This window comes from Phaenicophaeus curvirostris, chromosome 11 (genome assembly GCF_032191515.1).
Source record: "Phaenicophaeus curvirostris isolate KB17595 chromosome 11, BPBGC_Pcur_1.0, whole genome shotgun sequence".
Taxonomy (NCBI): domain Eukaryota; kingdom Metazoa; phylum Chordata; class Aves; order Cuculiformes; family Cuculidae; genus Phaenicophaeus; species Phaenicophaeus curvirostris.
The window spans coordinates 16,181,130-16,208,505 of record NC_091402.1 but is presented as its reverse complement, the minus strand read 5'-3'; the positions used below and the strand labels follow the sequence as shown (position 1 = coordinate 16,208,505).

General features: G+C 44.3%; 2 protein-coding genes across 2 annotated transcripts; one reads left to right on the top strand and one right to left on the bottom strand.

Moving 5' to 3' along the window:
* The first annotated feature begins 1,713 nt into the window (after positions 1-1,713).
* Positions 1,714-12,507, top strand: CFAP100 (cilia and flagella associated protein 100). The gene is made up of 13 exons (XM_069865895.1): positions 1,714-1,819; positions 2,190-2,278; positions 3,654-3,843; positions 4,480-4,547; positions 5,184-5,347; positions 5,993-6,073; positions 6,664-6,845; positions 6,922-7,084; positions 8,576-8,624; positions 9,198-9,349; positions 10,148-10,283; positions 10,737-10,939; positions 12,345-12,507. Exons 1-13 carry the CDS (start codon positions 1,714-1,716, stop codon positions 12,505-12,507), a joined length of 1,746 nt encoding a protein of 581 aa, XP_069721996.1.
* A 1,686-nt stretch (positions 12,508-14,193) lies between these two features.
* On the bottom strand, positions 14,194-26,547 carry ZXDC (ZXD family zinc finger C). Its single transcript, XM_069865428.1, has 10 exons — positions 25,488-26,547; positions 24,208-24,360; positions 23,229-23,307; positions 22,985-23,115; positions 22,195-22,365; positions 20,937-21,622; positions 20,119-20,203; positions 18,154-18,326; positions 17,399-17,500; positions 14,194-16,406 (listed from the first exon to the last, which is right to left on the bottom strand). The coding sequence occupies exons 1-10, from the start codon at positions 26,530-26,532 to the stop codon at positions 16,320-16,322; spliced, it is 2,712 nt and encodes a 903-aa protein (XP_069721529.1). The 5' UTR covers positions 26,533-26,547; the 3' UTR covers positions 14,194-16,319.
* Positions 26,548-27,376: the final 829 nt, after the last annotated feature.

Genomic DNA, 27,376 nt, shown 5'->3' with positions numbered 1-27,376 from the left:
ACTGGTATGTAGCTACTGAAACATAAAAACATCACAGGCAGTGAAATATCTGCCAAATGATTCTAGCAACAAAGCAATTTTTAATTGGCATTATCGAGCTTTATAATTATAATTAGCACCACTACTGCTTCTGTAGCTTTTGGCATTATTTCCAAGGCGATGTGCAAACAATATATTAAAAAAACCTAACAACCTCATATCATAAATACCTTGATAAAATGAATATTTATAAGTTAATCTTAGAAAGAAATTTCTATGCTTTGCTAAAATTATATTGTAAAGCACTTTTTATCTCCTAGAGTTTCACTGACAATTATCTTCCATATGCCAGTATCCTCTGTCTAGTCCTTTTTTTCAGTCCCATCCCCTGTAGCAGGAACTTAAATTAACCACATGAACAGGAAGATATTCATGAGAAGGGGGTTTAGATTGCAGAAGTCACGGTGTGCACTGTGAGGGCTGAACATCCAGGTGTTTGCTGCAACTGCTCTGCACGTTTCACAAAGCTTATTCAACTGAACGCTTTGGGCATTTGACTGCCTTTCTACCCATGCCCTGATGGGGTTTTCTCCAAAATTCACATCATCATGGAGGGTATGTTGTCCCAGGACACAGAGGAGAGACCTCTAGAGAAAAATACCCCATTAAGTTATGCCAAAGTTCAGAGAAACATAAAGTCTAAGCAACTAGTCAAGGAGGCTTTTGAAAAAGGTACTTTAGGAACTGAAAAGGAGATAATAAAAAAAATTTAGGGCACATTCAAGCAGCCTAAATCCTACCTCAGCCTCTGTGTCTCATCAACAGTGGAAGTTTGACACCTCCAAAGAATAAGATACTAATTGGGCAGCTGCAGAAACACAGCCAATAGGAAACACAAAGCACCAAGTATCTACACGGAAATTAGGCCAGACGAGTTTAGCTCAAAATACTTAAAAACTGGAGGCTGTTCAAAGCAAAAAAATATGCTTTAAAATAGCCTTAAAAGTAGTGCAAGCGGAAGAGGATATTTTCTGCTGTGTTTTACATCAGTGCAGACCTGAAATAGTCCCAGCAGCAGAACTGTATCAATTGAACTAATACCTCCCTGTACCCAGCTTGCTACCTTTGTTGATTAAAGGATAATTTTAACAATTGTCTATCTGTTCTTCATAAGTGAGAGCATTACAATTATGCCTTTCCCCCTAGGACTTATAGCAAAGACTACAAAGAAACAAAAAATTTAACTTTCAACAGTTTGATAGGCTAGAATTACACTCAGCTGAGTTCCCAACAGCACATCTGGGCTGCTCAACAATCATTCAGCCTTATCACAAAAAACCCCACAGTGCTGAAGCCATTCCTGGTAAGAGCTTTAGGGAGTAGAAGTGCTGCCTGCAAACCAATAATGGGAGGATTAAAAAGTGTCAGTTTGGATCAGAACTGGAGATGTGGGTGGAACAAGAGGCAAGGGACTCTGGTTGCTTGTTGTCTCCAAATTATTTTATCTTTGCTTTCTCACCAGTGTGTGTGTATGAGGACTGTGTTTTGCAAAGGGATGAACTTCTCTTTTAGGGGTCAGAACATAAACATTTTTCAGTTTACTGAAACTTTTTGTTAATTTCTACAGACACAAAAGTCTCAGTGTTTAAGATGCAGAAAGCCCCTGGGCTCATTGCTGCTGTAAAACCTCCTGTGTCAGTTACTGGTATTCACAGACATTTGATTGATTTATTTATGGTTTTCCTCTGGCCAGAGTCAAAGATGTCATCTCCACATACAGACTCAGCATTTGAAAGTCTCTCTACCAAACCTGGAATGGAAAACCAGCTTGTGCTGTCAGGTAAGACCATGATGCTTCAGCAGCTTTTCAATGTTAGATCAAAGGAGAGACCTGTCATCAGACTCTTCTGCCTACAATGAGATGACAAGGGTAAAATACCTCCAGACTTTAAAAAAATCCCCAGCTGAACTCGTGAGTCGATCAGCAGATATGGTCAAGTGACATAAACAATACAGAGGTCTCAATTGTATCACCATCTTCTTATAAGCCCTATCCAGCTCCCTGCTCTTGATTCATCACCCTTAGACATGTGCAGTTGTGAGCACAGCTGCCTGCCCACCCTTCAGGTGTGATGCAGATCCGACACCCCTTGTATTGGGTCATGACGTTCTGCCTCTCATCTGCTACATTCTCATCCATTTTTTTTCAGAAAGCCCAGAAAAGGATGAAGAAAATCCATTTACAGTTCCTCCAGATATTTTCTCAATAATGGACAAGGAAATTAAAAAGGCTAAGGCGGTACGTATACATGCTGTAGGCCAATGTACATAAAAGCAATTCAATAGGGCAGGCAAACAACCAGCATGAAGTCATACTAAAATTTAGTGCGTAAGAGAAACAATAGCTGCCAAATGCAGCTGAAATTCCCTTAGATCAGCCTCAAGTCCACTGAAGTCCACAATGAAAGATTAACTTCAGCAAGAGCAGACTGAGCACAGAGTTGCTGATTGCTACTGCAAAATCTGGATGTTGTCACTTCGTTTACTTACTTCAAGGTAGATTTACTACTCATTCCTGTTCCTGGAGAAGATGCCTGCCAGTGCGTAAAGCTTTGATGCAAGATATCTCACTTTCCACTTCAACAGGCTTAGCTTTCTCCTTGGGAAGTTGTATTCCAATGTTTGATGTGACCTTTTTCTGAATTGCCAATGAAACAAATGCCCAGGAAGAAGGACAACATGGGTTTCATGCCTTAGGTTTCTCTCCGTAAGACAGGGAATTGCAGCCCACCAGAGAGCTGGATCGCAGGAATGTCTCTTTCTTCCTCATTTCTGCATTAGACTTTCCTTAGAGCATGCGATGCAAAGAGGGCAGGAAGTCACGGAGAGGTTGTCACATCTCTGAGAGGTCTGATTGTTGAATGTGGTTGCAGAAGCCAGGCAGCAGTGTGGAAGCAAGAGGTCTTTGTTTCTAAATCACAAAGGGAGGGCTCCAAACAAGCTTAAGCAAGCCTCCTTACCTGACACTGATGACTGATAGTCTGATTTTAGCTTCAGTTGAGGGTCACTGTAAGTATGGGGAAGGGCTTAGGAAGAAGTGCACTAAGGACGTCTGCTGCGTGATGTCCTCAGTTTAATCCATGCCCAAAGTCAGCAGAGAGCAACGAATTATACTTCAGCTCATGTGAAAGCACCGAGCATGAACAACCCTCTAGAAAGCTGTGGAGCAGGTTTGAATAAATCCTCTCAATCCAAACTTCACGGTTTGCATGACTTTGTGAAAGTTGGACTGAGTCGGTATTGAGCATGGCCATCCTGTTTTTCCCTTTTATTAGGGGACTTGAAGGATGAATCTCTAAAACTTTCCATCCTCTCCCAGGAATAATCCATGAAGAAAAAATGAGGATACTGAGTAGGCACAAACCGGCACAGCTAGTGGCTGGATGCAGAGTACAAATCAACTAACTAATGAGAACAAACACTAAGAAATGAAGTATTTTGGTTGCCTCAAGAAAGAACATCATTAGGATTAGTCAGATAAATCAGGCAAATACGCATCAGCAGGATATCAGTAGCCTGCAAATTTCTAGACTGTGAATAACCACTCACATCTTTCAAAATCACAGCAAACAGCACATAATAAAATTGACCATTTAACTGACTTCTCCTTATAGGAACGTGAAAGGATGAAGACGATGAAAGTCCATGAGAAAATCACTTACTCCACTAAAAGAAAAGCAAAGCCAAAAGAATTGAGGAAAGCTCTGCTAAAGGAGGAAAAGGAGGAGTGCAGGAAACAGGCAGCAGATAAAGAGAAACTGAAAACTCTTCAGGAGAGACTTTCATCAAAAGCCATTAAAAGAGGTAGGGAACGGTTACTGGCTTTGTGGTGGTGCTGCTCAGCTGGGTAACAGCCTAAAACAAAAATTAAGAAGGGGATGGGAGTTAGCTGTGGCTGATTTAGCAGGCCCTTGCACTACAGCTATATGCTGCATCTTGCCAACTTCTGTGGGGCTGGGCCATCTTCATCTCATGCATTTGCAGAAGGAGCACGTATCCTCCCACTGCAGCAGTCTGGATTCCATCATCCCTTACAGCCTCCACAGTAGCTGTGAGCTCTGGGAATTAGCTGGGAGTCAGCCGAGAGTTTGCAGGACTTTATATCATGGAGATTTTTCTACTAACCTGACCTAAAGTTGGATTTTAGTGGATATGGGCCTAAATCTTCTGCCTCTGACATGAGAACTAGCTTTGTCATTAGTGTCTAGGAGACACTGACCGTTGTAAGGACCAGATCCTCCACTCTATTCTACCTGGTCTTACCCCACAAAAGCCCATATGAAATTGGTCCTAAACAAGGTCAAAACTACAATAAAATAATCAGTACTGCTGGTTCCAATGCCAGCCACAGCCATGCTCATGGCAACCTCCATTCTCACTGTGTTTTGCCTTGGCTATATTTCCCTCTCTAGTCTCATCAACTTTATATTCTCTTTTCAGAATACCCATTAATAAAGGAGACGTTCCATGAATACATGAACAACAAAAGAGTTATATTTTTACTCAAGGTACTTGTCTTTAAGAATGTTACTTCTTAATTGTTTAATTATTCTTTCCTGTGTTGCTTTGTTTTGGGTTTTTTCCCCTTGAGATCACACCAAGAAGGAACACATCAGACCTCACAAGCTGATTGTCCAAGTCCTGTGTTAAATATAGTTATATCTATATCTATAGCCCAGCAATGCCCAGCCAAGAAAGAGAGGAACGTAGGTGGTTCGCACCAAGCAGTAGCAATCACACAATTATTGAATTTGTGAGATGCACAGATATACTGACCTTTTGGCTCCTGCTGTCCCATACATAAGTTATATCTGGGAGCCATTCTAATCTAAAAATAAGGGAGCTGTGTAGAATATCCCCATTATTCACCTCTATTATTGTGCTGTAACTAAACTGAATCTATCTTTGTCAGCCAGGAGTTAACACTCTGCTGGGACTTCTCGATTCAGGCTTTAGTTTAACAGTTTATCTGCTATGTAACTTCTGAAGCATCTCCTGGCCTCTATGTACCTAGTTTGCACTAAGACACATACCTTGGTTTGAAAACCTTTCCCGCTCTGCCAGCAACTATAAGATAATTAAGGTAGCCAAGAACAAAGCTAAACCAACCAATGTGACTGTATTGTCTTTTGGGTTTATTTCAGTATGACATGGCAGTAAAGCAAGAAGAGATTCAAAAGTTGAAAAAAATAATAAAGAATGAGGAAAGAAAAGTGGAAAAGGCTGAAAACCACCTGGAGAAGGAAGCTGCCATGTTTGATGAGTTCCTGAAGGAGAATCATAAAACCTCTTTTCAAGCCCTGAAAATGTAATGGAAGTTAAGGGAACCACCTGTGTGTTCTTTTGTGCTGGACACGGGAGGTGTTTTGACACCCCTGCAAGGATTTGGCTAGCACCCATCCTCAGATGCGCTCTGTCTGATTTTTCCCTGAGTTACAGTCCTGGTGGTGCTTCGTCCCTGCACATTAAATGAAAGAGAGGAAGGGGACTGAAAGCTGGGAAATGCCCTCATTATAAAAGCTCTTGATTTGGCTGCAGCAAGGAACCTGCTGCTGTCTCCACCACTTCCACTCTTTTCACAACACCCTAACAAGAGGGAGGTGCTTCTGCCCAAACCCTCACAGCAGAAATTGTCCCCAAGTGAAGGAAACTCAGCACTTTGGCCCCTTACAGATATCACAAGAGCAGAGCAGCAATTGATGCTCAGCAGCAGCCACGTTAGGGGGACCTTAATCTGGAAGTGTCATCGAAACCCCATATTCTCTTTGCCAAGACAACCAGGCCCCTTCAGGCAGGAGCCAAGCACCACCTGGGATACATCTATAAGCAAGCTTTCTATAAAAGATTTCTAGCGCTCCTTCCACATCATTTTCTCTGTTTTATATACACTTCAATTCACTACCCACTTACTGCTGAATTGTTTTATGGTTTGTATTTATGCCTTCTTCCCTAGTGCTGAAAAAGAAACTGCAGCAAAGACAAAGAAAATATTGGAGGTCCGTGCAATGACTTCCCAGATAGAGAAACTCCAAAGGTAATGGTTGCACACTACCCTTGCCCAGCCTTTAACAGCCCTTACAGTGCTATACCCTCACAGAAAAAAGAAATTGAGAAAAACAGATTTCTAAAGAGGTTCCATTTCAAGAGTCAAAATGTTTCCGCTTTCGTTTTCCAGATACTGGCTTTGTGTCTAATACAACTCAACTAGTTTTTTAATTATACTTCTAAAAAGTATGAATAATCCAAAACCAAAATTAAATGCCTAGTCTCAGATGGAAGACTAAACAAAACTAAATTATGTGTTTTAATGGCAACCTGGGGGAAACAACAAGGAAAAAAGTTGTAATTCCTATTATGAATTGAGTTGGCAAGATTCCTCATTCATTTTCAAGTAAAAATTCCCATATTAGTAAACCCAGTGCCATAGCAATGGTCTGGCTGCAGAGATGTGACCAGATAGCTTCCACCTGGGGATCCACAGACACCACGCAGGGCAAGTTCCCATTTGTTCTTGCATGAAGACATGCACCCTGCCTGACGCTGTCTATCAAAAGTTAGAAAGAACCTGTTCAAACAGGGGCTTTCCTCCCTGCTAACAAACTTTGTCCACTTCTCTCACCCCAGTGATATAACCAGATTCAAGACTATTCTGCAGGAGTACAAGATGTACAGGGACTTCCTCTATCAATTATCTCCAAAGGAGTGGCAGGAGGAAAACAGGAAAAAGCACACAAAGGAAAAGGATTTGGAAACAGCATCCAAAGATGATGAAGAAATTGCTTCAGCTCCCACCACTGCAGAGCAGGGTGAGTGCCAGGGAGGAGCTTCTCACTCCTCACTGGGACAGTCCTGTGCTCTAACTATACATCTCCTTGTCTCCAGGCCAGGGTCTGACAGCCAAGACAAACACCACCAGTCCCCATAGTACCAGTCACACAGATGTGCCAAGTTCCCTTTTGTCTCCAAGAAGCTTGGAATTCAGCTCATTACATGAGATCAGGCCACAGCTCAGAAACTTCCTGAAGCCTCTATCAACAGGAATAACGTAAGCACAAGACAAGGCAAACAACCGGTTGGTTGTAATGATTAAGTAATGTAGAGAGCAGTCAGGTGATGGGAAACCCACTCCTCACCTTCACTGTGAGCACACCTTATTGGAACAAATTGTCCTGTTGGAACAAATCTAAATACTAGCTGGAAGCCATCAGATGTGCAAGTCAGTACCTGCATACGGGCTCCAGCTTCACATCCTCTGCTAAGAACCTGCCCTAAGAGTCTGGATCTTGACCACAGGAGGAATCACAGACCTTGGGCATTTCTCCTGGAGCAAAACTTCTCAGCTGAGTTACTGGTTCTCTCTGTTGGTCACGGCTGCTGTGCAAGCGGCTGCCTGTTGTTTTGTCATTAATGAAGGTCCAAGGACATTGTAGACCCACGTTGCACTGACAGCAAACCTACAGTAAAAGCCTTCAGAGAAAATATGCTGGGATGCAGGCAGACTGACACTGCTGTCACTGAAGCAGGGCCAGCCTGAGAAGCAGAGGGGCACGTGGGAGTATGAGACAAGTATGGCCAGCCCCAGCTTTTTGAGGCAAACAAAGAAAATGCCTGGAAAAGAAAGCATGAGTAGCTGGTGTGTCTTCTAAGGGTGAAAAAAAAAACTGGCTATCAAGAGTTTCAATTAAATCATTGCTTGCAGAGCCATTTCCTCTGCCTCCACCCAGAGCACTGCAGGTGCTGTCACGTGCCAACACTCATGAAGCCGCTGCAAACACTGGGCTGCTGTCACATGGCAGGAATGATTTGGATAAAAGTGGGGCTGGCGGTAAGGTGACGTAAATGGAGGTTTTTCACCCCTCTACGGCACAAGGGACAAGGGCAAGTGAAGGTGATGAGCAGACTGCTTGCAACACCAGTCAGGCACCTCATGCCTTGCTCTTCCAGCTCTTGTGCTGGCTTGTCTCTGCAGCTGAGCAGGGAAGAAAGAGGCTGCACTTCTGGTTCACAGTAGTAGTTTCTGCAGAGGAAGGAGCGCTCAACAGCTCTCTCCATGGGCAGGACAACACTTCAGACTCATATGGTGGCCACATCATGTTGTTCAGGAGCCATACCATACCCACAGAGAGCACAAGGCTTTCTCTACACTTGTACTGCTGCCTGAGCACTTTTAAACAAGGCTCCTGCCTCTGCCTTCTCATTACCCGAGAGCCCAGCCTCCCATCAAATTTAAAGGTGTTTGGATCAACACCCTAAGTTCAGGCTCACGCGTCATGCTTGACCTTGCTGGCCAGCAGAGCCTGGAGCGGCTCAAAAGGCAGCTTGCTTGTGGACAGACGTAGCGGCCACGCTGCGTGTCTGTGTGATCCCTGGCTCCTACTGACCCCTCACTGGCACAGGGGGCCAAACGTGTGAATGTGCAAAGTACTATTATGGAGCAAACAGCAACAGCAAACAACAGCGCTCATGATTCATAGCAAGGTCTCCTTTGAGCTATCATTTCTCTGAGGGCCTGATGCACAAAATGCTTTTTTTTCAGAAGTTCACTGGAAGATGCAGAGAGCGAAACCTCCTTGGATGAAGATGAGGTCAGAAGTTTCGTGTTGAAATATCTACACTTTCTGTTTGTCCAGTGTCGTCTATTTATGTTATTAATTTCTCTCACCTTCTAACCATTCATTACGGTATTGAGGAGTAGCTGCAGCCAGTAATTATAAATGCATGTTTGCATATTCATAAATGTTCATATTTTAGCAGCATGTATTATAAATACCTTAGTTTAACCTTCCCCCTTCACTTTCCCAAAATCTACCATCATCTCAAAGCTTGCCATCCCCTCAAGAGATATGACATCATATAATGGCAGATTTTGAAAATAGTGAAGTTATTGTTTTATGCCTGAAATCAAAGTTTTCCTGCTCACAGCCATTTGTGCCGGTTTGTACTCCCCAAAATGCAACTTCTTTTGGAGTTGAGTTCCTGAGGCAGTGTTAAGCTACGCACATCAGGAAGGTGGGAGACATTTGTATGTGTACACTCATGGGTCTCTGCATGGAAAAACGTTTGAACAACCAGGGCTAGTGCAGACCAACCTCCATATAGTCCAATGGAAAATAAGTTAATGGAGGACAAAAACTCATCACATGTGTTTTCCGCTCCAGGAACCCAAGTTGTATTTTACTGATCCCCAACAATTGCTGTCTATTTTCACGGAGATGGAGGATGAGAACTTGTCCCTCATCCAGAAGGCCCAAGAGGTTGAGGAACGTTTGGCCAAGGTCCAACACGCTTTCATCACCACACACGAAAGCATGTAAGCATGATCCTGCCACTCCTGGGAAGGGGTCCCTGTGCCCCACTTTTCAAATATAAGCGACTCCCTCTTCCCCTAGCACCTCACCACCAGGCTGCACACTGCAGATCGCACATGATGCTGTTCACGCAGCACACAACAGTCTCTTTCTCATACCTCCCGAGCCCAGCAGCAGCCCTTCCAACTCACTATCTTGTGAGCTCCTTAAAGAGCGTCCCATCTATGTAATTTAGGAGATAGGACTTGAGCTTGGGACTAATTCCTTAGTCCTCAAGGCACAGAATGGGGAGGCGGTGCAGCATTTAGCAACCTGGAGTGGACATGAACTACAAGTACCCTGTAATTCTCATAAAGACCAAAGTTAAAACCAAGGCATGTCCTGGAGCAATCCAGACCAGCACCTATTCCAACTCACTGCAAACCCTCACTAGAGGAAGCCAGCAGGGAGCCCAAGTGTAATTACAATATAGTATTTTAATGGTAGGTAGGCACACATATTCCCATTTAAAGTATAGCTTACCCCCTTTTGAAAGTTTTTAAACGTCATTTACTTGTTAAAAAACATTGAAAGTTTAGTTATGCTTTCTTCCTCCCACACACCAGCACAGTAACTGTAATTCCCCAAAAATCACAAGTTCTCTCTGCTCTCAGAGCTGTAGGTGCAAGCTCCCCAGAAATGGCACGAAGTGTTACCTCCATCTGCTGGCAGCAGGAGGGATGGTCCAGGCTGGGAAGCACAGAGGAGTTGTGTTGCAGAAACGCCCTTTACAAAATAACCTCCTTTCTCTTCTGGCCCAGGGAGGAGGAGTTAGCAGAGCTGAAACAGCAGGTAGTCTCCCTCAAATCCTCCGTCGCCAAGGAAGAAGAGACAGTAGCAGATCTGAAGCTGAATGTCCAGCTCTTTTCCTCTGCAGAACACAAAGCTTATGACCAGGTAATACCACCCCGAGACCAAGGCAAGCGGAGTTAGCCACTGCATAAACCATTCCTCTCCACCAGCCTTATCCATCCTGGGGAAAAAGCAGACAGTGGGTTGCACTGGGGATGGGTCAGCGCTGTTTCACAGCAATGGAGCTGTAATGGGGACACGTTTGGGGCATTGCTGAGGTAATAAAACGGGGTAAATGTGTCTCCTCCATGCAGCTACAAAGTGGGAGTAGGGCTAGCAGAAGCAAAAAGGCAGCTGCAGTGTGTCCCAGGGCTGAGATACCACAAGAAGAATGGCTCGATGCAGCCTTGATCCCAGACACTGGTGCTAAGCAAACAGGGAAACAAGCAATTGACTTTTGTTGAGGAAATTAAAGTGTACTAATCTCTTTTGCTTTTGGAGGGATTACATGGTTCTACTGAGCAGAACCCAGCTCACCATATCTCCTCTCATCTCTAGGACAAAATACTCACAAGCCTGAATGAGAAGGTGCTGGGAGTCTATTTGGATTGCACTGGAAAAAATGAGACAAACCTGCAGACAATACAGATGCTAATGGTGATAGAAAAACAGGTCAATGATTTACTGGATAGCCTGGAGAAAATCCCACCAGCAAAGATAGAACAGGTTGAGAAAGCCAAGAGAAAGGAACGGTTGATAAGGTAAGACAAGACCCTTTTCTGGAAACAGGGCCTCTGTTTTTAAATGTCGACAGTTAAAAGCAAAGCCAAATCTGTCAGATTGACCCAAACCACTGTAACAGCAACCTGAAAGCCCATGTAACCACTACATCCCATGTCACTGCTGTAAGGGTTTCATATTCCCAGTAGCTGCACCTCACAGCTACATTAGAAAAGTGCAAAATCTGGAAGAAGCTGGGAAAAAAAAAAAAAAAAAAGATCTCCTGAGCAGATTTGATGATGAGGATCATCATTTCAAGAAGACAATTTACAGTAACAATATTTAAACTGATTAAATATAAGAAGTATTCTTCTGTAGTTATTTAACACAGAGCCTGATACTCTCTGATTTTTTGTCAGACTTCGATCATACATGAAAGGCACTTGTCAGCAATGCCAGCTTTCAAATGTTTCTTCTGCAAAACTCTTAATTTCAACTTCTATTATCAAATTAAATAGTAGCTAATTAATACAATAAATTCCAGTTCCGAGATGAAACACATTCCTTTTTGCTTTTACACACAGGAAATCTCCCCTCACAAACAGCAAAGATGCAGCTGGACAGCTGATTGTATCTGGCCATCCCAGGTGAAATCAGATCAAGCAGAGAAAAAAGGATTAAAAGCCAGAATAGTGACATTTCCCTCCTATTTACTGTCTTGCTCTGTGTATTCTTCACCTTTGTAGCAGGAAGGGTGTGTTGCTTCTTCCTGATATTCTGTGAATGGTTCTGCACTCTTAACTTACAAAAGAAGACATTTATCCTGCTCTAGGGATGGAGGAGAATCCAAGAAGCAAGCTGACACCCCACCTGCAAATAAAAAGCAAAGTAAACCAACCAGCCCCTTCAAATAGCCTTTAAAAATCTCCTGAAGATTACAAGGTTAACAATTAATTTCCTCTCTGCTGCAGTGTTCAATAGCTTGAGGGTATTTCCATAAGGAATCCGAGCCACCTGCAGCGTCGGCCTCATGGTGCCTGTTTAGACAAAGGTGTAGCTGCAAGGATGTCCAACCCTCCTACTCACATCAGTACGTTACGGGCTTGATTGCACTGGTGAGAACGTAAGACACAAGCATCATTCACCCACAAAACTGGTGAGCAACCAGGGCACAAATCACCTGCTGAAGGTGGCACAGAGCATGTCTGTAACAGAACCATCTCCCTTTGCAAAGCTTGATATGCTTTTTCCTCCCCTCACTCCAGAAAGATTAGGAACAAATTCACCAAGCGTTTCCTTCTTACCACCCTCACAGCAACCAATTCCAGCATCAGGTATTCCCAAACTCTGGTGGTCTTACTCTGTTAGACAAGCTGTGTGTCAAAAGGATATTTGGTGCAGCTGCACAACGCATCTAACTCGTCTTTCATTTGCTCCCTTCAAAAGGCGCAGAGAGGAAAAGCTCAGACTACAGAAGCAGCAGCAGGAGGAAAGATCACAAAGGGCTCTGGAAAGAGCACTGGCAACTACAGAAAAAAAGGTAAGCACAGGAATCCAAAGGAACACCTCACCTCAACAGCTCACTTCAGAGAAGCTGGGGGTACTCTAGCATCAAGTTTAAGGGAGGAAGCATCACTAGGGGCTTTCATAGCTGGGTAGTGGTGGCACCCACATTCACACGTAGCCCAGTTTACAGGACTGATGCAACTTAAGCAACTACTAGGAAGTCAGTTATCACAGAATCACTAGGATCGACTGGATCGAGTCCAACCATTCCCATCAATCACTAAACCACGTCCCTCAGCACCTCGTCCACCCGTCCCTTAAACACCTCCAGGAAAGGTGACTCAACCACCTCCCTGGGCAGCCCGGTCCAGTGCCCAATGACCCTTTCCGTGAAATTTTTTTTCCTGATGTCAAGAGTTATTTCAGCTCAGGATCCTTCCATCACCTTTCTCTCATCCTTGTGTCTTGACCACATGGCCTGCTCCATTACTTGTCAATTTTCTCAAAGAGGAACCCAACAGCATGGCCCTAGGTCAGCTCAGCCATGCCATCAAACCACACCTTTCTTGGCATGTGCTGCATTACACCAAACTGAGCTTTAGCCCCTCAGAGGGCAGAGCTTCAGTGTGACTCCTGCTGCCCATTTCACAGGTCAGCACAACCGGGTAAAGGCAGCCCAGTTCTCAGTCACACACCCAGCCAGTGGCAGCACAGGTGGTTCAGAACAGGTACCACGAGTCCCTGCCCCTTTGCACAAGATAAAATAAGAAGCTTCTGCAGGTTCCCACAGATATTTTCAGGCGTCCAAGTTCCCATCCTCTTTGGAGCATACAAACAAGGCCTTAGTCGGAAAACAGTACATTGTAGAACCTGAAGCACTAGCACATGTGTGGCCTTCGTACCCTTGATGCTAGTTTTCTAATAGAAAAAAACACTTAGGACACACTGAAACCTACCCAGAAAGCCAACAGCAAGGGGCCACAGTCCCTCACAGCAGGAGAGTTTGGCAGAAGGAAGCAGCTTGAGCAGTAGCTGCACATTTCAGACACGCTGCTCCAACACAACACTGACGAATGCACATCTTCCTCCTCCTCTACAGATCAGCAGGAGGCTGATGTTTCGTTCCAACTCACCTGTGAGGAAGGAGAAGAAAAAGCACAGGCAAGAACAAATAGACAAGGAGAAGGAAGAATACCTCTATTATTTCACTTGACAGCACAGCCTTAACACGGCACAGAAGGCAGATGCTGCTCCAGAAAAACTTTTCATACATCTACAGTGTTACTCTTTGCTCAGCTGATGAGCTTCATGGTCCCATGACATTCCCTATCTTCTCCTACCCTAAGATCCCAAGGAAAACTCTTCTGTCAGGCTAACAGTCTCCCCTCCCACTGATCTTCTGCCTAAGGAAATAAATTAAAATTCTTTCTCATTTTGCTTCTCAGGCTCCTGTTTGGCAACAACGCTTCTCTCATTCAGTTTTTGACGCAAATAGCACTATCCCTACAAACCTGACCAGTGAGATTTACTGCAGTCCTGGGTAACAATCTTGGTTATGGCACAGCTAAGCCAGGCACCTGAAGACATTTATTATAATCACAAATATGTTTCAGGACAATAAAAAACAAAGGCTTTGCTTGAATCCAAAGGATGAATTTCATAATAGACTCTACCCCACTTCTGTGGGGAAGACACAGTGCAGGAAAAACAGCAGCTCTGCACAAGTCAAGATGCTAACAATTAGCTCTGTCAGATACATCCATACAATGAACAATACCCAGTGACAAACTGACCATAAAAAAAAAGCTTTATTAACCCTTTTGCACCAGCAGTTCTTCAGGTATCCATTGCCAGCAATGGAGTTCAAGCCAAGTGATCCAATTTTCGGCCCCAAGAGGTTAGCACTTTACATTCACTTACAAAGCTGAGTGAGGTACATTTTCAGAAGTAAAAAGATTCAGTTGCAAGTCCCATAAAAAGATGGAGTGTTCCTTGGCCATTTTAATAGATTAAGAACTGGTATGGTCCTTGAGAACAGCACAATGCAGACACTGGGAACTTGAGGTGTCTCAGCTTCCAGGGAGACCATGGTGACCACTAGCACAACACCCAGTAATTCCCTTTCAGCAGGATTCTTCCTCAACACTTCCGCCTCTCAGGAATGGACTCCATGCTGCAGTCACATCTACCAGGTAGAAGATTACATCTACCAATTAGTTTGGTTTGGAAACCCACACTGAGAGGGTTAAGAGATTCCCTAGATGTAAGCTGTAAATCCAGGATGAAAGGAACAGAGACCCCTCAATGCTCAGTTAAGCTAAAGATAGAAAAATAAAACTGGTTCAACCAGAGGATAAAATACTGCCTACAAATCAAGATCTGAAGTTGAATGTAACCTGCATACTTTTTCCTCCTCAAGTCTTTAACCAAAAAATCATTTATCTGGACACATACATAGTTCAAAAGGCACAGGAAGTAAAAGCATTTCTGAATGACCTCGTGTGAATTCAATATCAGTATAACTGTAAAATAAATAAATATGTGCAAGATTAGAAAGATCACAACGTTCTTCTGCATGACATTATCTTATTTTGTAAAAAAAAAAACATACGTGCATACATACACACCTCATTGAGAATAAAAACCAGTACATACACCCTTTTATCAAACTCCTATACATAATTTTATAGGCATTCAGTACATCACCATAAGAAACATTTAAATTACTACCATAAAATGTAATCAAAGGGGTTTTTTTCCTATATAACCCTATACTTATTTAGGTGTCTGCAATCCAGATAAGTACAGTACATACAACCTCTCCCCCCGCCCCCAAGAGAAACTACAGTTTTTCAGTGGAACAAATCCTCCTAGGTAACCATTTTTTCCCCCCTCATAAAATACTCCGACAACTGCATATTCTGTAAACCAGCCGGAAGCCCCACGTGCATGTGACACTCTGGGATATCAATAAAGAACAAGTGTTAACAGTGTTCAATTGAAAAAAACCCACAAAACTCCTCTACAGAATAAAAATATAGTGGCCAGTTTACAGGTAACTTGGCAGCATTTTATAAGTGAAATAAAATCAAGGTGCTTAAATTTATGTGACGGTCAACATTCCTCCCAAAAAAGGGAACACAAAGATAAAACGAACCTCTCTCAGATGCTGTTGGACTCTCAGCTAATCACTTACAGTGAGCACAGTTCTATTGCAGTTTTCTTTTTCAGGTTTTGCTGGAAGAATTCAGCAAAGTATTTGGGACGCAAGAAAAGGAAAGGTAGAAACTCAACATGAGCTACAAACTGATTCACAGCTAAGTTAACATTTAGAATCTAGTTTTCTAAAACAAAGATTTTAGAGCATCTCATTTTCATGGTATAGGAAATTAATTTTGTTACATGTGACACTTTATTCCAGATTTCTGCCAAAACACAGGGGCCAAACCAAATATCTTTTTGCATGTGAAAAAGACTTGAAAATTTTAGCTTAATTCTTCAACGTCTCTGGCTCCAGCAGGAGACAAACAGAGGGAAAGTCTTAACTGTTGTAGGCAGGATTATAAATTTGTATTTGTTAGCTGTAGAATACTTGCTTTCCTGTGAAAACAGTAAATATTACCTCAGTTTGAAGTTTAATACAGTACTTCTCCCTGAAACAACACTGTACAGCAGTCTGCCTCAGCCTCTCCAGCCACCAGGCAGACAGGGTATCTTACACAGGCACATCAAGTGGGATTTACATTTTTTAAGAAAATCTTTCAGCTGCAACTTTTCTTAGCAAATTGCAAAGAGTAAAACTATCATAAAGTTGTCCTGGTTTTCATAGTTTCCTTGGAAAAAGACCCACAGTTATCTCACTCTGTCAAGGCATGTTTGCCCAATTTATTTTCAAGTAACTGTTGCTAGTAATGGTCATTCCAGATCCTGTAAGTTTATTGTGCTTCCAGTGAACTGAGAGTTATCAGAACCTGCATCATCTTCAGTGGAATTGTGTGGTTCCTGTTAAAGCAAACAGACAGTTCAGTGCTTTCACCTCTAGATGCTTTTAACGCTTAGCACTAAGATTACATTGACATTTATCCAACACCAGAGAAATTATTTGAATGCTTTAGAGGAAATCCAATGCTTTCTTACTTCCACTCAAACAATGCTGCTACTGTTTCTCTTTGGAACACTTCAAATAAGCGTTACTAATAGAGATAAATTTTAAATCACCAACTACTAGCTTTCCAGATATTAACTAACGTGGCCAGCAAACCTAGTACTCTTCTTGTATTTCTAGGTTTATCACAGTAAGATGCTCCTCTAAATACAAAAGCATTGGGTTTTTTATCCAAAAGCACACTCGGTATGAAACTGCACTGCAGAGTTTATCAAAATCAAAGCCCAGCACAGTCAAGTAGAAAATGTGATTTATGGCCATGCTAATTATTCACTGCTACTCAATTCTCAGCTCCTCCTACTCACTAATATACAGTCTAACAAAAAGCAGATAACAAAATGTTTATGCAAGAAGCTATACAAAACTTTCCAAGTTCAAACAACACTGACACTCAGCACTTAACAAGAGCAAGTAGTAAAACCAAACACTGTAGAATCAAGCAGATTTCTCAATATTACTGTCATTCCCTTCTAGACACCACTCTGAAATCCTGGCTCAAGACTTCATTTCACACTTCCCATCTTTCCTGCAGCCTCCCACATATCAATTCTGATCCTTGTTCTTGACCTGCTTAATATCTCCAGTAATGTTCAGTTACTCATTACTCAGTTACAAGGAAGAAAAACAACCACCTATGACATGTCAAAGGTTGCTAACATACACAAGATAAATCTTGCAGTACAGTTCTCCGCTTACTACTTCTCATATGTGAAATTAAACTGACAGTGGATCCATCTGTATTTTCATTAGGCAGAACACCAGTGTTCACAGTAAGCCATCTTCATTTTCAAGCTAAGCAATAAAACCCAACAGATCTGATGCGTTGTACCTGAAGTATGTGAACAGGTAAATCCACTGTAAGTTGAGAATGTGATGAAGAGGACTGAGAGCTCAGTTGAAAGGGCAAATCACCCTCTCCTGGAGAATCATCCTGTAAACAGAGAAACACGATGCAGTTACAAGACCCCCCAAGCACCTCAGCACAATATGGTCAATTTCACTCTGCCTCACAATCCTAAAAAACTTAAGCTTTATTTCAACAGTTTAGAGAAATAATAGTTTAGGCTGAAATTTCATTTTACAGGAATGTTTTCATGTCAGTCTCATTTACCTTGTAAGTGAGAGGTGGGGTAATACAGGAATTTGTGGGGAAGGGAGGCAAGAGACTAGAGGAAAAAGTCATACTCGGAAGCATCCCTCAAGTCAATGGATATTAGCAATCCTTTCCTTTTCCAAGAAAAATTACCCCATACTTTGGGACAGGAATGCAGCATCTGTTTTGCTGGCCTCCTAACTGCCTTTCAAACTAGGAAATTCTGCATCTGTTTGGGCCCCAGCAGTTGTATGATTGAACTGGCTCTGTTTTCAGCCATTTCTAGATCTCTTTAAAGCCGGTTTCATACAAACTTCCCAGGAAAGTGCTTCTTGTGGACAAATGCCCTAATGGGCATGGTACACACTACAGATCTCAAGATCCCATCTAGGCGCAGTCGTATCTGAGTTCACAGATGGCCAGATTCTCCCATAAATGTGCCAGTTTGGGTAATAGAGAAGATGAGCATGATTTTCCTCCTCGGTACTTACCTGAAGCAGCTGAATTTGCACATACTGAGCTCCAGTGGCAGGGTCCCTTATTGTCAGCCCTCCGTTTGGCAGAACGATGTTGCCACCCAGTCGACTGCCAGGAGCAGATGACGAGAAGTTGGTGGGACTTACTTTACCACCCTTGCTTTTCCTCTGACCAGAGCCAGATGCCCCTAAATGAAAGCAATTTTAATATTTGGATGGTCAGAAGCAATTTGCCTAAATTTCCTGCTAGTATTTTTCAACTTTACGCAGTTATTTATAGGACACAGCAAATGCCTGGAACACTGCAATATAATCAAGCACCACGTGATAACTGCTAAAAGGGCAGGCAGCAATCAGCTGATGATGTCCAGCTTCTGACTGAGCATCTTTTTACATGAATGCCATTATAACCACATCACAAACTGCTATGCTTAGGGCTCACCTCTGCGGTAGCACAGAAATATCTGTGTATTTGTGGAATTACAGAAAGGAAATAGGAAGTAGAATTGGATTTTCTATTTTTAATTTTCCAGCTCATCTCCTGAGAAGTCATGTAAGTAATTTTTCCAAACTTAAAAAGATCATAGCTAAGCTCATATATTTCCAGAAATATTTCAAAGACTGTTAGGTAGAACAAGCTAGATAAGTACAACTGCCACAATCTTAAGCATTTTTCAGTTTAAAACAAGACGAACCAGCTGCTTGTATAACAAGCTGAAAACAAAAAAACTAACAAAAATAAATGTAAGGATATAATCCTGTCAGCTGTTTCAGGCTTTTGTTTTGTTTTGCTTTTTTAAATCTATAGTAAATAAAAGGATTTAATAGTTTTTTAAAACACTGAACTTCCCTCTACAGGGGCCATTCAAACTAGTTACACCAATTAGAAATACAAGACTCTCTAGAACACTTTGAGAAGCTCACAGTGGCATTAAGGCCACAGCTGATGAAAAGTGGACTATAGGGAGTCTTGAGCAGGAATGGAAATAGAAATTCTCAGACATCATTTTAGGAGACTTGCAGATGAAGTGCAATCATCTCTCTAAATTTAGTTTCAAAAGACATGTTTGACGACACATGCACGTTCGATAATACAAGCACATTTAGAACTAACTTCATAAAGCAGTTATCCATTCATAAGATGATTTACTGAGATACAGGTATGCCTTTCAAAAATACAGAAACATGATAGTGTTCAATTTGGAACTAGTCCCTTAACTCACCATAAAAATCAATCCCTTGATTTTCAGATGTGGAAGTTACTAAGAGACAGCAAGGAAGAACTAAACTATAAATATACGCTATTCTACCCCAAGGGTGGACACAACTCAAACACCTGAGCTTGTGCAAGTCAATGAGCCGCTGACCACTTTGACCTGACACAACATTTAATTCAAATCAGACAGCTCTGAGTCAAACTACAGATTAATAGAACAAGGCCACATCTGACACCACAACCTAATCTCACCCTGTACTCTCTACAAGGTTAAAAATCTGCGAAAGAGGTTTGAGTATTTTTGGATAACTAAGAAATAAATTCCTTAAAGCTGCATATACACTGTTACTAACTGAAACACAGAAGCAAAATAAATCCAGCTCATGTTTCCATTATCTATCCTGAGTAAAAGAGGACCCACTAGGCAAGACCAAAAGCATAAACAACAAAAAGCAGTGTGACCTTTATTTTTTTGTTGTCCTATTAAGAAAATAAAAAGCAGATGAAGAGATGGAAGGATAGTGTCTCATTAACAATCATGAAAAACACGCTGCAGATTTCTTTGTAAACTTAATGTGAATTTGATATTCCACTGAACATGATTATCCCAAGTAACAGATGGTACAACACGTGCATAATTATTTTAATTAGCAATAAACCAGATGGGATATTTAAGAATGCACTCAGATACCTGCTCCTATTTCACTGCAAAACCACCTAAACAACTGTATTTACTAAATTTTACAAAATTAATGGCTTCTCACCTGTGCCACTCCCACTCCCCTTTTGTTTTCTTTTCTTGGCTAGTTGAATGGCTCTGTAATCTGTTCTTGCAGACCCACTGCTCTCCTAGTAAAAAAAAAAAAAAAGCCAAGAGATGCAAAGTTTTTTGCATGCAAGAACAAACCAAATCAAGACAACGAACACAGACCAAGTTCTAAGCTGCAGCTATCTTTTACACTACTAACACTAAATTCTATTTTCCCATGCTCTTCTATTAGAGTTTCAATAAATTCCTTGTGTGTACTTGATACCTAGAGTTCAAGACAAAGAAGTTCGTTCGCTCCACATTTATAAGTATTCACATTTTAGCACCATAAACGTAACTTTTTTTGTTTACGTTACAAAGTAAAAGTCTGTAGTTCCACAGTAAAGCAGAAGGGGAAGAGAACTTAAACGGGCAGGAGAATCGAGATGAAAATGTTTCAGGAACCCTGCCAATCCAAATTCTTCTCTGGAATGAAATGTACAAGACGCACCAGGTACTCTAGTGTATTCCTGTAAATTCCATTTCATCCTCAGACTGATGGCCACTTATTTTTTAATCCCTTATTTCGAAAGGCTCTCCTTTAACTCTCCTCATCAGAATTCCAATATTTCTTAAGAGAACTTCTCACCACACTGAATCTGCTTCTGACACCACAGTATTCAACATTCTACACCCTTCATCAAAAAAGCCAAAATACATGATCTGCAAAATCTGAGAAAAAAGTCTCGCTATAACATCTAAATAGCAATGACTATCCCCAAATTCAGGGTGTCTCAGTCAACAAGGGGTAAAATTAATACAGTTACTGCATACCAAAAATGAGCTGCCAGTCACTGTGCCAAGATCCATTTCTTTCTGTGCACTGTAGCTCCCTGGAGGATTGGAAAAAACAAACTGCGTCACTACTTTGCTGCCCTCTTGTTGACCAACAACGTCCGAGCTAGGAAGCAAATTCCGTTCAACTTTAGTTGGTGTTAGTAACTCAGGCACATTGGTACCACCAAGGCTACTAGAAGGAGTCAAAGTGGTTGTGTCAATCGTCAAATTATTGCTGGACGTCAAACCATGCACATCTTGAGTGGAATTCCTCATCGACAGAGATGCTAGTGAACCCAAGGCTTCTGCATTGACAGTCTGTACATCATCCAAATTTAAAGTGCTTTGCTGTAGAACTGTTGTACTGGTTCCCAGCAAGAGAGAACTGTCCAGGCTCTGCGGCATATCGCTGCTAGCCACCAGTATCAAGGGATCGACTGCCTGGCTTAAAGAACTGTTACTGACAGGCAGGTTTCCTCCGAGCGTTGAGCCCACCGAAGCAACATCGATTGTGACAATTCCAGAGTTCACTAGCGCCATGTCCGTTGCAATTCCAGAATTGTTACTAGACACGTTGGAGAACAGCGATACAAGGTCTATGTTGCTGAGATCATTCTGTCCTGAACTAGTGAGTTCACTGCTGGGCGTGAGTGAGCTGGTTGCCTCAAGCTGAGTTAGGAAATCTGAAAGAGAAGGATTTGGTTTTAAGACAGACCTTTCAGCAGACAATAAGGAGGAAAAATATGAATGATCAAAAAGAGGACACTTAAAACTAAAGATTCTCAGCCTACCAAACCATTTCCCAACTCCCCTGAAAACAGATTTAAGAAAAAGCAGCTTACTAAAATAAGTTACCTCCTTCACTGAGAAATTTCAGTTACAAAAGCACTTGTCAAAAGATAACACTAAGGCAGCCAGACCAAGTTAGGTTGTACAGGAGTGGAAAAGGGAGTGCAAAAAGAAGTGCTTGCTCATATTTTACAGATGGCATGGATAAGGACAATCTCTACTCACTCAAAAAAGCTGCAATTTCTCAAAATTTCACAGAGGTCAAGCTCAAGTCTCACTTTCTGATACTCAGTCACAGGTGCCACTGAAAATTTTAGGGGCAGAAAACCCACCCCCAGTCTCGGTGAAGATCCTGCCATTCACACCAATGTGGCTCAGATTTCAACATCAGTAAATACGCGTTTCCCTTAATAAAACATTCAGTCTTTCCATCACAACCTCGTGTCGTTTGAAATAAATACTTTACCTGGGCTGAAGTTATGCTGTTTGACCATGTGTGTCTTCATACTATGTTTGGAAGTGAACAATTTATTACAGCTGGATACAGGGCAACGAGTCTTTAATGAGTCCACATCCTGAAGATGTTTTTTGGAGTGAATGTACAGACTACTTCGAGCTGAAAATTTTGCACAACAGCCTGCAAAAAGTTATAAAAGGCTTTATGAAACAGAACATCCCAGATCAGACCCAAAGCCTTTGATCCTGGAGTCTTACTGAAGTGCTAGTGCTAAGAAACTCAGAGAGCATCAGCGAGGCTCCTGCATGACCACAACAGACACTATTCACACAGCCATCCACCATCCCAGAAGCAGAGACTACCACAACGCAATCATCAAACACGTGAGGTGACATGTCACCACAGTAAAACATGGCCATAAAGGTGTTGGACAGGACCACTCTTCATTACTTCTGATTAATCAAGTGAAAAAGCCAAGCCACAAAAACTGAATATCAGAAGAAGGATTTTCCAGAATAAAGTAGTCCTGCTCATCATAAAGCAAAATAAAAAAAACAGGCATGAATTGTCTTTTTCTCCACAATCCTTAAATTTGAGAATGATCATTCATTCAGTTACAAAGTCTTCTGTCTAGTTTTACCTCTTCAAACTCTATTACACACACACTAAATTATTATTAGAACACACACACTAAATCATCCCAATCCTGCAGCAAGCTTGCGTTTTGGGAGAAGGCACACAAGCTTTAGGCAATATACACACTGACTACCTGTCAACACATACAACAGTTGAACAATACCTTCTACTGGACACTCAAATGGTTTTGTACCAAGGTGAGTTATACTGTGGCCTTTTAAGTGTTCTGCTCTTGTGAAGGACTTCCCACAGCCTTCTACTGGGCATGTAAACCTCCTGTCATCTTCGTGTTTCCTACAAGGGAAGGAAATTGCCATTGGCATGATTAAATCAGCTGCTGCTTAAGTACTGGAAGAAAAACAAACAAACAGCAAGTGACTTAGGACAGTGTAGTCAGAAAAGTCTACCTTTTATGTCTCAGCAGCTTCGACATACTGGTGAAAGACCAGCCACAACCCTCAAAGTCGCAGAGAAAAGGCCTTTCACCTTAAGCGAAGAAAGGTTACATTAATACTTTAATATGGAAATACACCCTACTACTAGAAAATCTCAAGAGCTGCTAAAATGCAATTAATTTAAAACAAGAAGACTCAAGCACTTTCTCCTACAATTCACTATTGAGTACCAAGCTGCCCCCTCTCCGCTGTACAATCTTTCCCTAAGCAACAGGGAGCATAGATAATTATTAATCCATCTCATTAATCTGAGCTATCTTGACGGTGCTTCAATAACCAATAACAACATTATCCAAAACATACACAGCTGACAGGGGTTTTTTTTTTTCTGTTTTCATGACCTGTGATTCTACATTGATTACAATAGCAAAGCATGTGAAGCTAGTTTGCATCCCATCTACGAAAGGTAACAAAAGTGACACTTTAAAAAAAAACACAAACAAAACACAAAACCCACATTGCAAAGCCATGAAACTAGAAAACCAGAGGCCAGTGAAGAGTACATACAACTGTCTTTAAAACATGAAAAGGCTGGATGTCAGCTTAGCTGTGGTCCTTGCAAGTCAGCAGTACTTGCCAGAGTTGAATTTTCAAACCTTGGTATGCGTATTTTGCATGCTCTGAGAGTTTTCAGCTGTTTGTTTTGACCAATATTAGCATTTACACAACATTTTCAATGCCTACGATCTTGGGAATAAAGCTGGGATAATTCTTCTGATAATTGCATGTCCATAGCTACTTCATATTTGCCAAGGTCATCCAGTTGACCCATACCCCCTAGAAGATCAATAATCAAACATTTTCACTGACTCCAAATACCTCAGCACCCTTTCTCCCTTCGTGACTTTCAGTTTTTCCAGCAAACTGGAGTCCATTCTCCATGTATTATCTTCTATGCATTTCCCCAGGTACAAGCCACCCTCCTGAATACCTGTGTGACTCCTCATGTGGATTTTCAGTCGGCAGGCTTTGTCATACTGCTTGTTACAGCCAGGAAACGAACAGGAAAACTGCTCTTGCTCCCTGAAATGGGCTCGATTATGGGAGAACAATGCACTCACTGTGATAAATGTTCTTTCACAGCCTGGGAAGAGAAGGGAAACAGCACATTAGCTTGATACGAATGAGGAAAACTCAGTTATTTTCTCCCTCGCAACTTACAGTGAAGGACCTTCATAGAATCACAGAATCATTAAGGCTGCCTACTAAACCATGTCCCATAGTGCCACGTCTACACACTTTTTGAACACCTCGAGGGATGGAGGTTCCACCACTGCCCTGGGCAGCCAGTTCCAATATTTCACCACTCTTTCATTAAACAAATTTTTACTAATACTCAACCTAAACCTCCCCTGGCACAACTTGAGGCCATTCCCTCTCATCCTATCATCTGTCACTCAGGAGAAGAGCCCAGCACTTTCCTCTCTACAACCTCCTTTCAGGTAGTTGTAGAGAGCAATAATGTCTCCCCCTCAGCCTCCTCTTCTCAAGGCTGAAGAACCCCAGCTCCCCTAGCTGCTCCTCGTAAGACTTGTTCTCCAGCTCTTTCACCAGCTTTGTTGCTCTTCTCTGGACTCGCTCCAGAACCTCAACATCCGTCTTGTGACGAGTGGCCCAGAACTGAACACAGTATTTGAGGTGCCATCTCTCCAGTGCCAAGTATGGGGGCAGAATAATCTCCCTAGACCTGCTGGCTACGCCATTTCTGATAGAAGCCAACATGCCATTGATTCATAGAATGGTTTGGGTTGGAAGGGACCATGAAGATTATCTAGTTCCAACCCTCTGCCATGGGCAGGGATGTCCCACCAGATCAGGCTGCCCAAGGCCCATCCAATCTGGCCTTGAACCTCTCCAGGGATGGGGCAGCCACAGCTTCCCCGGGCAACCTGTGCCAGCGCCTCACTGCTCTCACAGTGAAGAAATTCTTCCTTATGTCTAATCTAAAACTGCCCCTCTCCAGTTTATAGACACTGACCCCAGTCCTATCATTACGAGACTTTGTAAAAAGTCCCTCCCAGCTTTCTTACAGCCTCTTCAGACACTGGAAGGTCGCTATAAGGTCTCCTCGGAGCCTTCCCTTCTCCGGGCTGAACAAGCCCCCCTCTCTCAGCCCGTCCTCGCTTGGGAGGTGCTCCAGCCCTCGGGTCACCTTCGCAGCCCTCCGCTGGCGGGGAAGGGAAGCGAGGGGAGCGGCGGGGCCCGTCTTACCGGGGAAGTCGCAGCGGTAGGGCCGCTCGGGCTCCAGGTGGCTGCGGCGGCGGTGGGCGGCGAGGCGGGCGGCGCTGGGGAACCGCTGCCCGCACGCCTCGCACTTGTGCGCCGCCTCCTGCTCGTGGGCGCGGCTGTGAGCCCGCAGGTTGTACACGGTGGTGAAGCGCTTGGAGCAGCCGGGAGCGGCGCAGGCGAAAGGTCGAAGCTTGTCGTGGGAGTGCAGGTGCCTCCGCAGTTTATACGCCGTGGCGAACGACCAGGCGCAGCCGGGCACCGGGCAGCTGAAGGGCCGCGCCGCCCCGCGCCCCTCCTCGCCCCCTCCGTGCGCCGACAGCCGGTGCAGCCGCAGCTGCTGCTTACGGGGAAAGGCCTCGCCGCAGCGCGGCTCCGGGCAGGGGAAGGCGGGCGGGGAGCGCGGCCGCGGCTCGGCGGGAGGAGGAGGTGGTGGTGGAGGAGGAGGAGGCGGCGGCGGCGGCGCGGCCCCCGCGGGCTGCTCGGCGCCCGGCCCCAGCGTGAGGACGCCGTTCTCGATGCGCACCACCAGGCTCTGGTTGTTGATGGTGATGGTCCCCGAGAAGGAGCCGTCCTCCGGCGCGGCGTCGCCCGCAGGAGGAGGAGGAGGCGGCGGCGGCGGAGGAGGAGGAGGAGGCGGCGGCGCGGAGGCGGGGGCCTCCTCCGGCGGCTCGGCGGGCGGCGGGCAGGGCCGGGCGCGCCCCGCTTCGCCGCCGGCCTCGGCCCCGCCGGGAACCACGTTGAGGACGAGCAGGACCCCGTCGTTGTCGGGCGCGGGCCCCGCCGGCGGCGCGCAGGGGCCGGGCGCCGCGCCGGGCTCCGGCTTCTCCTCCACCAGCAGCACCGGGAAGCTCACGTAGAGGCCCGACGCGGCAGCGCCGGCGGTAGAGGAGGAGGGAGCGGCCGGCGCCGCCGGGTCCCAGTCGGGCTGCGGGCGGCGCGGGGCGGCGGGCGGCGCGGCGGGGCCGCCATGTTGGGCGCCGGGCCGGGCCCGGGCCGCCTCCGCGGCGGGCAGCCCCTGCGTTTCCATCTTGGGGGTCCCTGTAGCAGCGGCTGAAACCGGAGCCGCGGGGCGGGGCCGGCGCGGGCCGGCGAGGAAACGCGGAGCCCGGAGTCGCAGAGCGGACGCGGCGAGGGAGGCGCGCGGGAAACCCGGAGAGCGGAGTCACGGACGGGGCTCCGGAGTCGTAGGGTGGCCCGAGGCGTAAAGGACGGTCGAGTCCAGCTCCTGACCCTGACTAGGGCGGCCCCAACGCTGACACCGTGTCGGAGCGCGTTGTCGCAGTGCTTTGTGGCCGTGACCGGGCTTGGTGCTGTGACTGCAGCCCTGGGGAGCCATCCCAGGGCTCCACGGCCTTCTGGGCGAAGAAGCTTTTCCTAATATTCAACTTAAACTCCTCCCGGAACATCTTCATGCCATTCCCTCTTAGAATCATAGAATTGTGTGGGTTGGAAGGGTCCTTAAACATCATCCAATTCCAACCCCCTTGCTATGGGCAGGGACACCTCCCACCAGGTCAGGCTGCCCCAGGCCCCTCCAGCCTGGCCTTGAACCCCTCCAGCGATGGGGCAGCCACAGCCTCCCTGGGCAACCTGGGCCAGCACCTCACCACTCTTGTAGTGCAGAAATTCTTCCATACATCTAGTCTAAATCTGCCCTTCTCCAGTTTATACCCATTGACCCACATCCTATCACTACAAGCCTTTGTAAACAGTCCCCCCCCAGCTTTCTTGCAGCCCCCTCTGGTACTGGAAGGTCGCTATAAGGTCTCCTCAGAGCCTTCTCCAGGCTGAACAATGCCAAGTCTCTCTTCTCCAGCCTTCTCATCATCGTTGTTGCCCTCCTCTGGACCTGTTCCAACAGTTCCTTCTTA

Bases quoted from the DNA above. Each gene is read 5' to 3' on its own strand.
- CFAP100 (XM_069865895.1), top strand. From the start codon at position 1,714: ATGGTTTTCCTCTGGCCAGAGTCAAAGATGTCATCTCCACATACAGAC. The intron at 2,279-3,653 runs GTACGTATACAT...TTCTCCTTATAG, and splicing joins AAATTAAAAAGGCTAAGGCG to GAACGTGAAAGGATGAAGAC. The intron at 3,844-4,479 runs GTAGGGAACGGT...TTCTCTTTTCAG, and splicing joins ATCAAAAGCCATTAAAAGAG to AATACCCATTAATAAAGGAG.
- ZXDC (XM_069865428.1), bottom strand. From the start codon at position 26,532: ATGGAAACGCAGGGGCTGCCCGCCGCGGAGGCGGCCCGGGCCCGGCCC. The intron at 23,308-24,207 runs GTATTCAGGAGG...TCTTCGCTTAAG, and splicing joins CCACATGAGGAGTCACACAG to GTGAAAGGCCTTTTCTCTGC. The intron at 22,366-22,984 runs GTATTGTTCAAC...AACTTTTTGCAG, and splicing joins ATTTGAGTGTCCAGTAGAAG to GCTGTTGTGCAAAATTTTCA.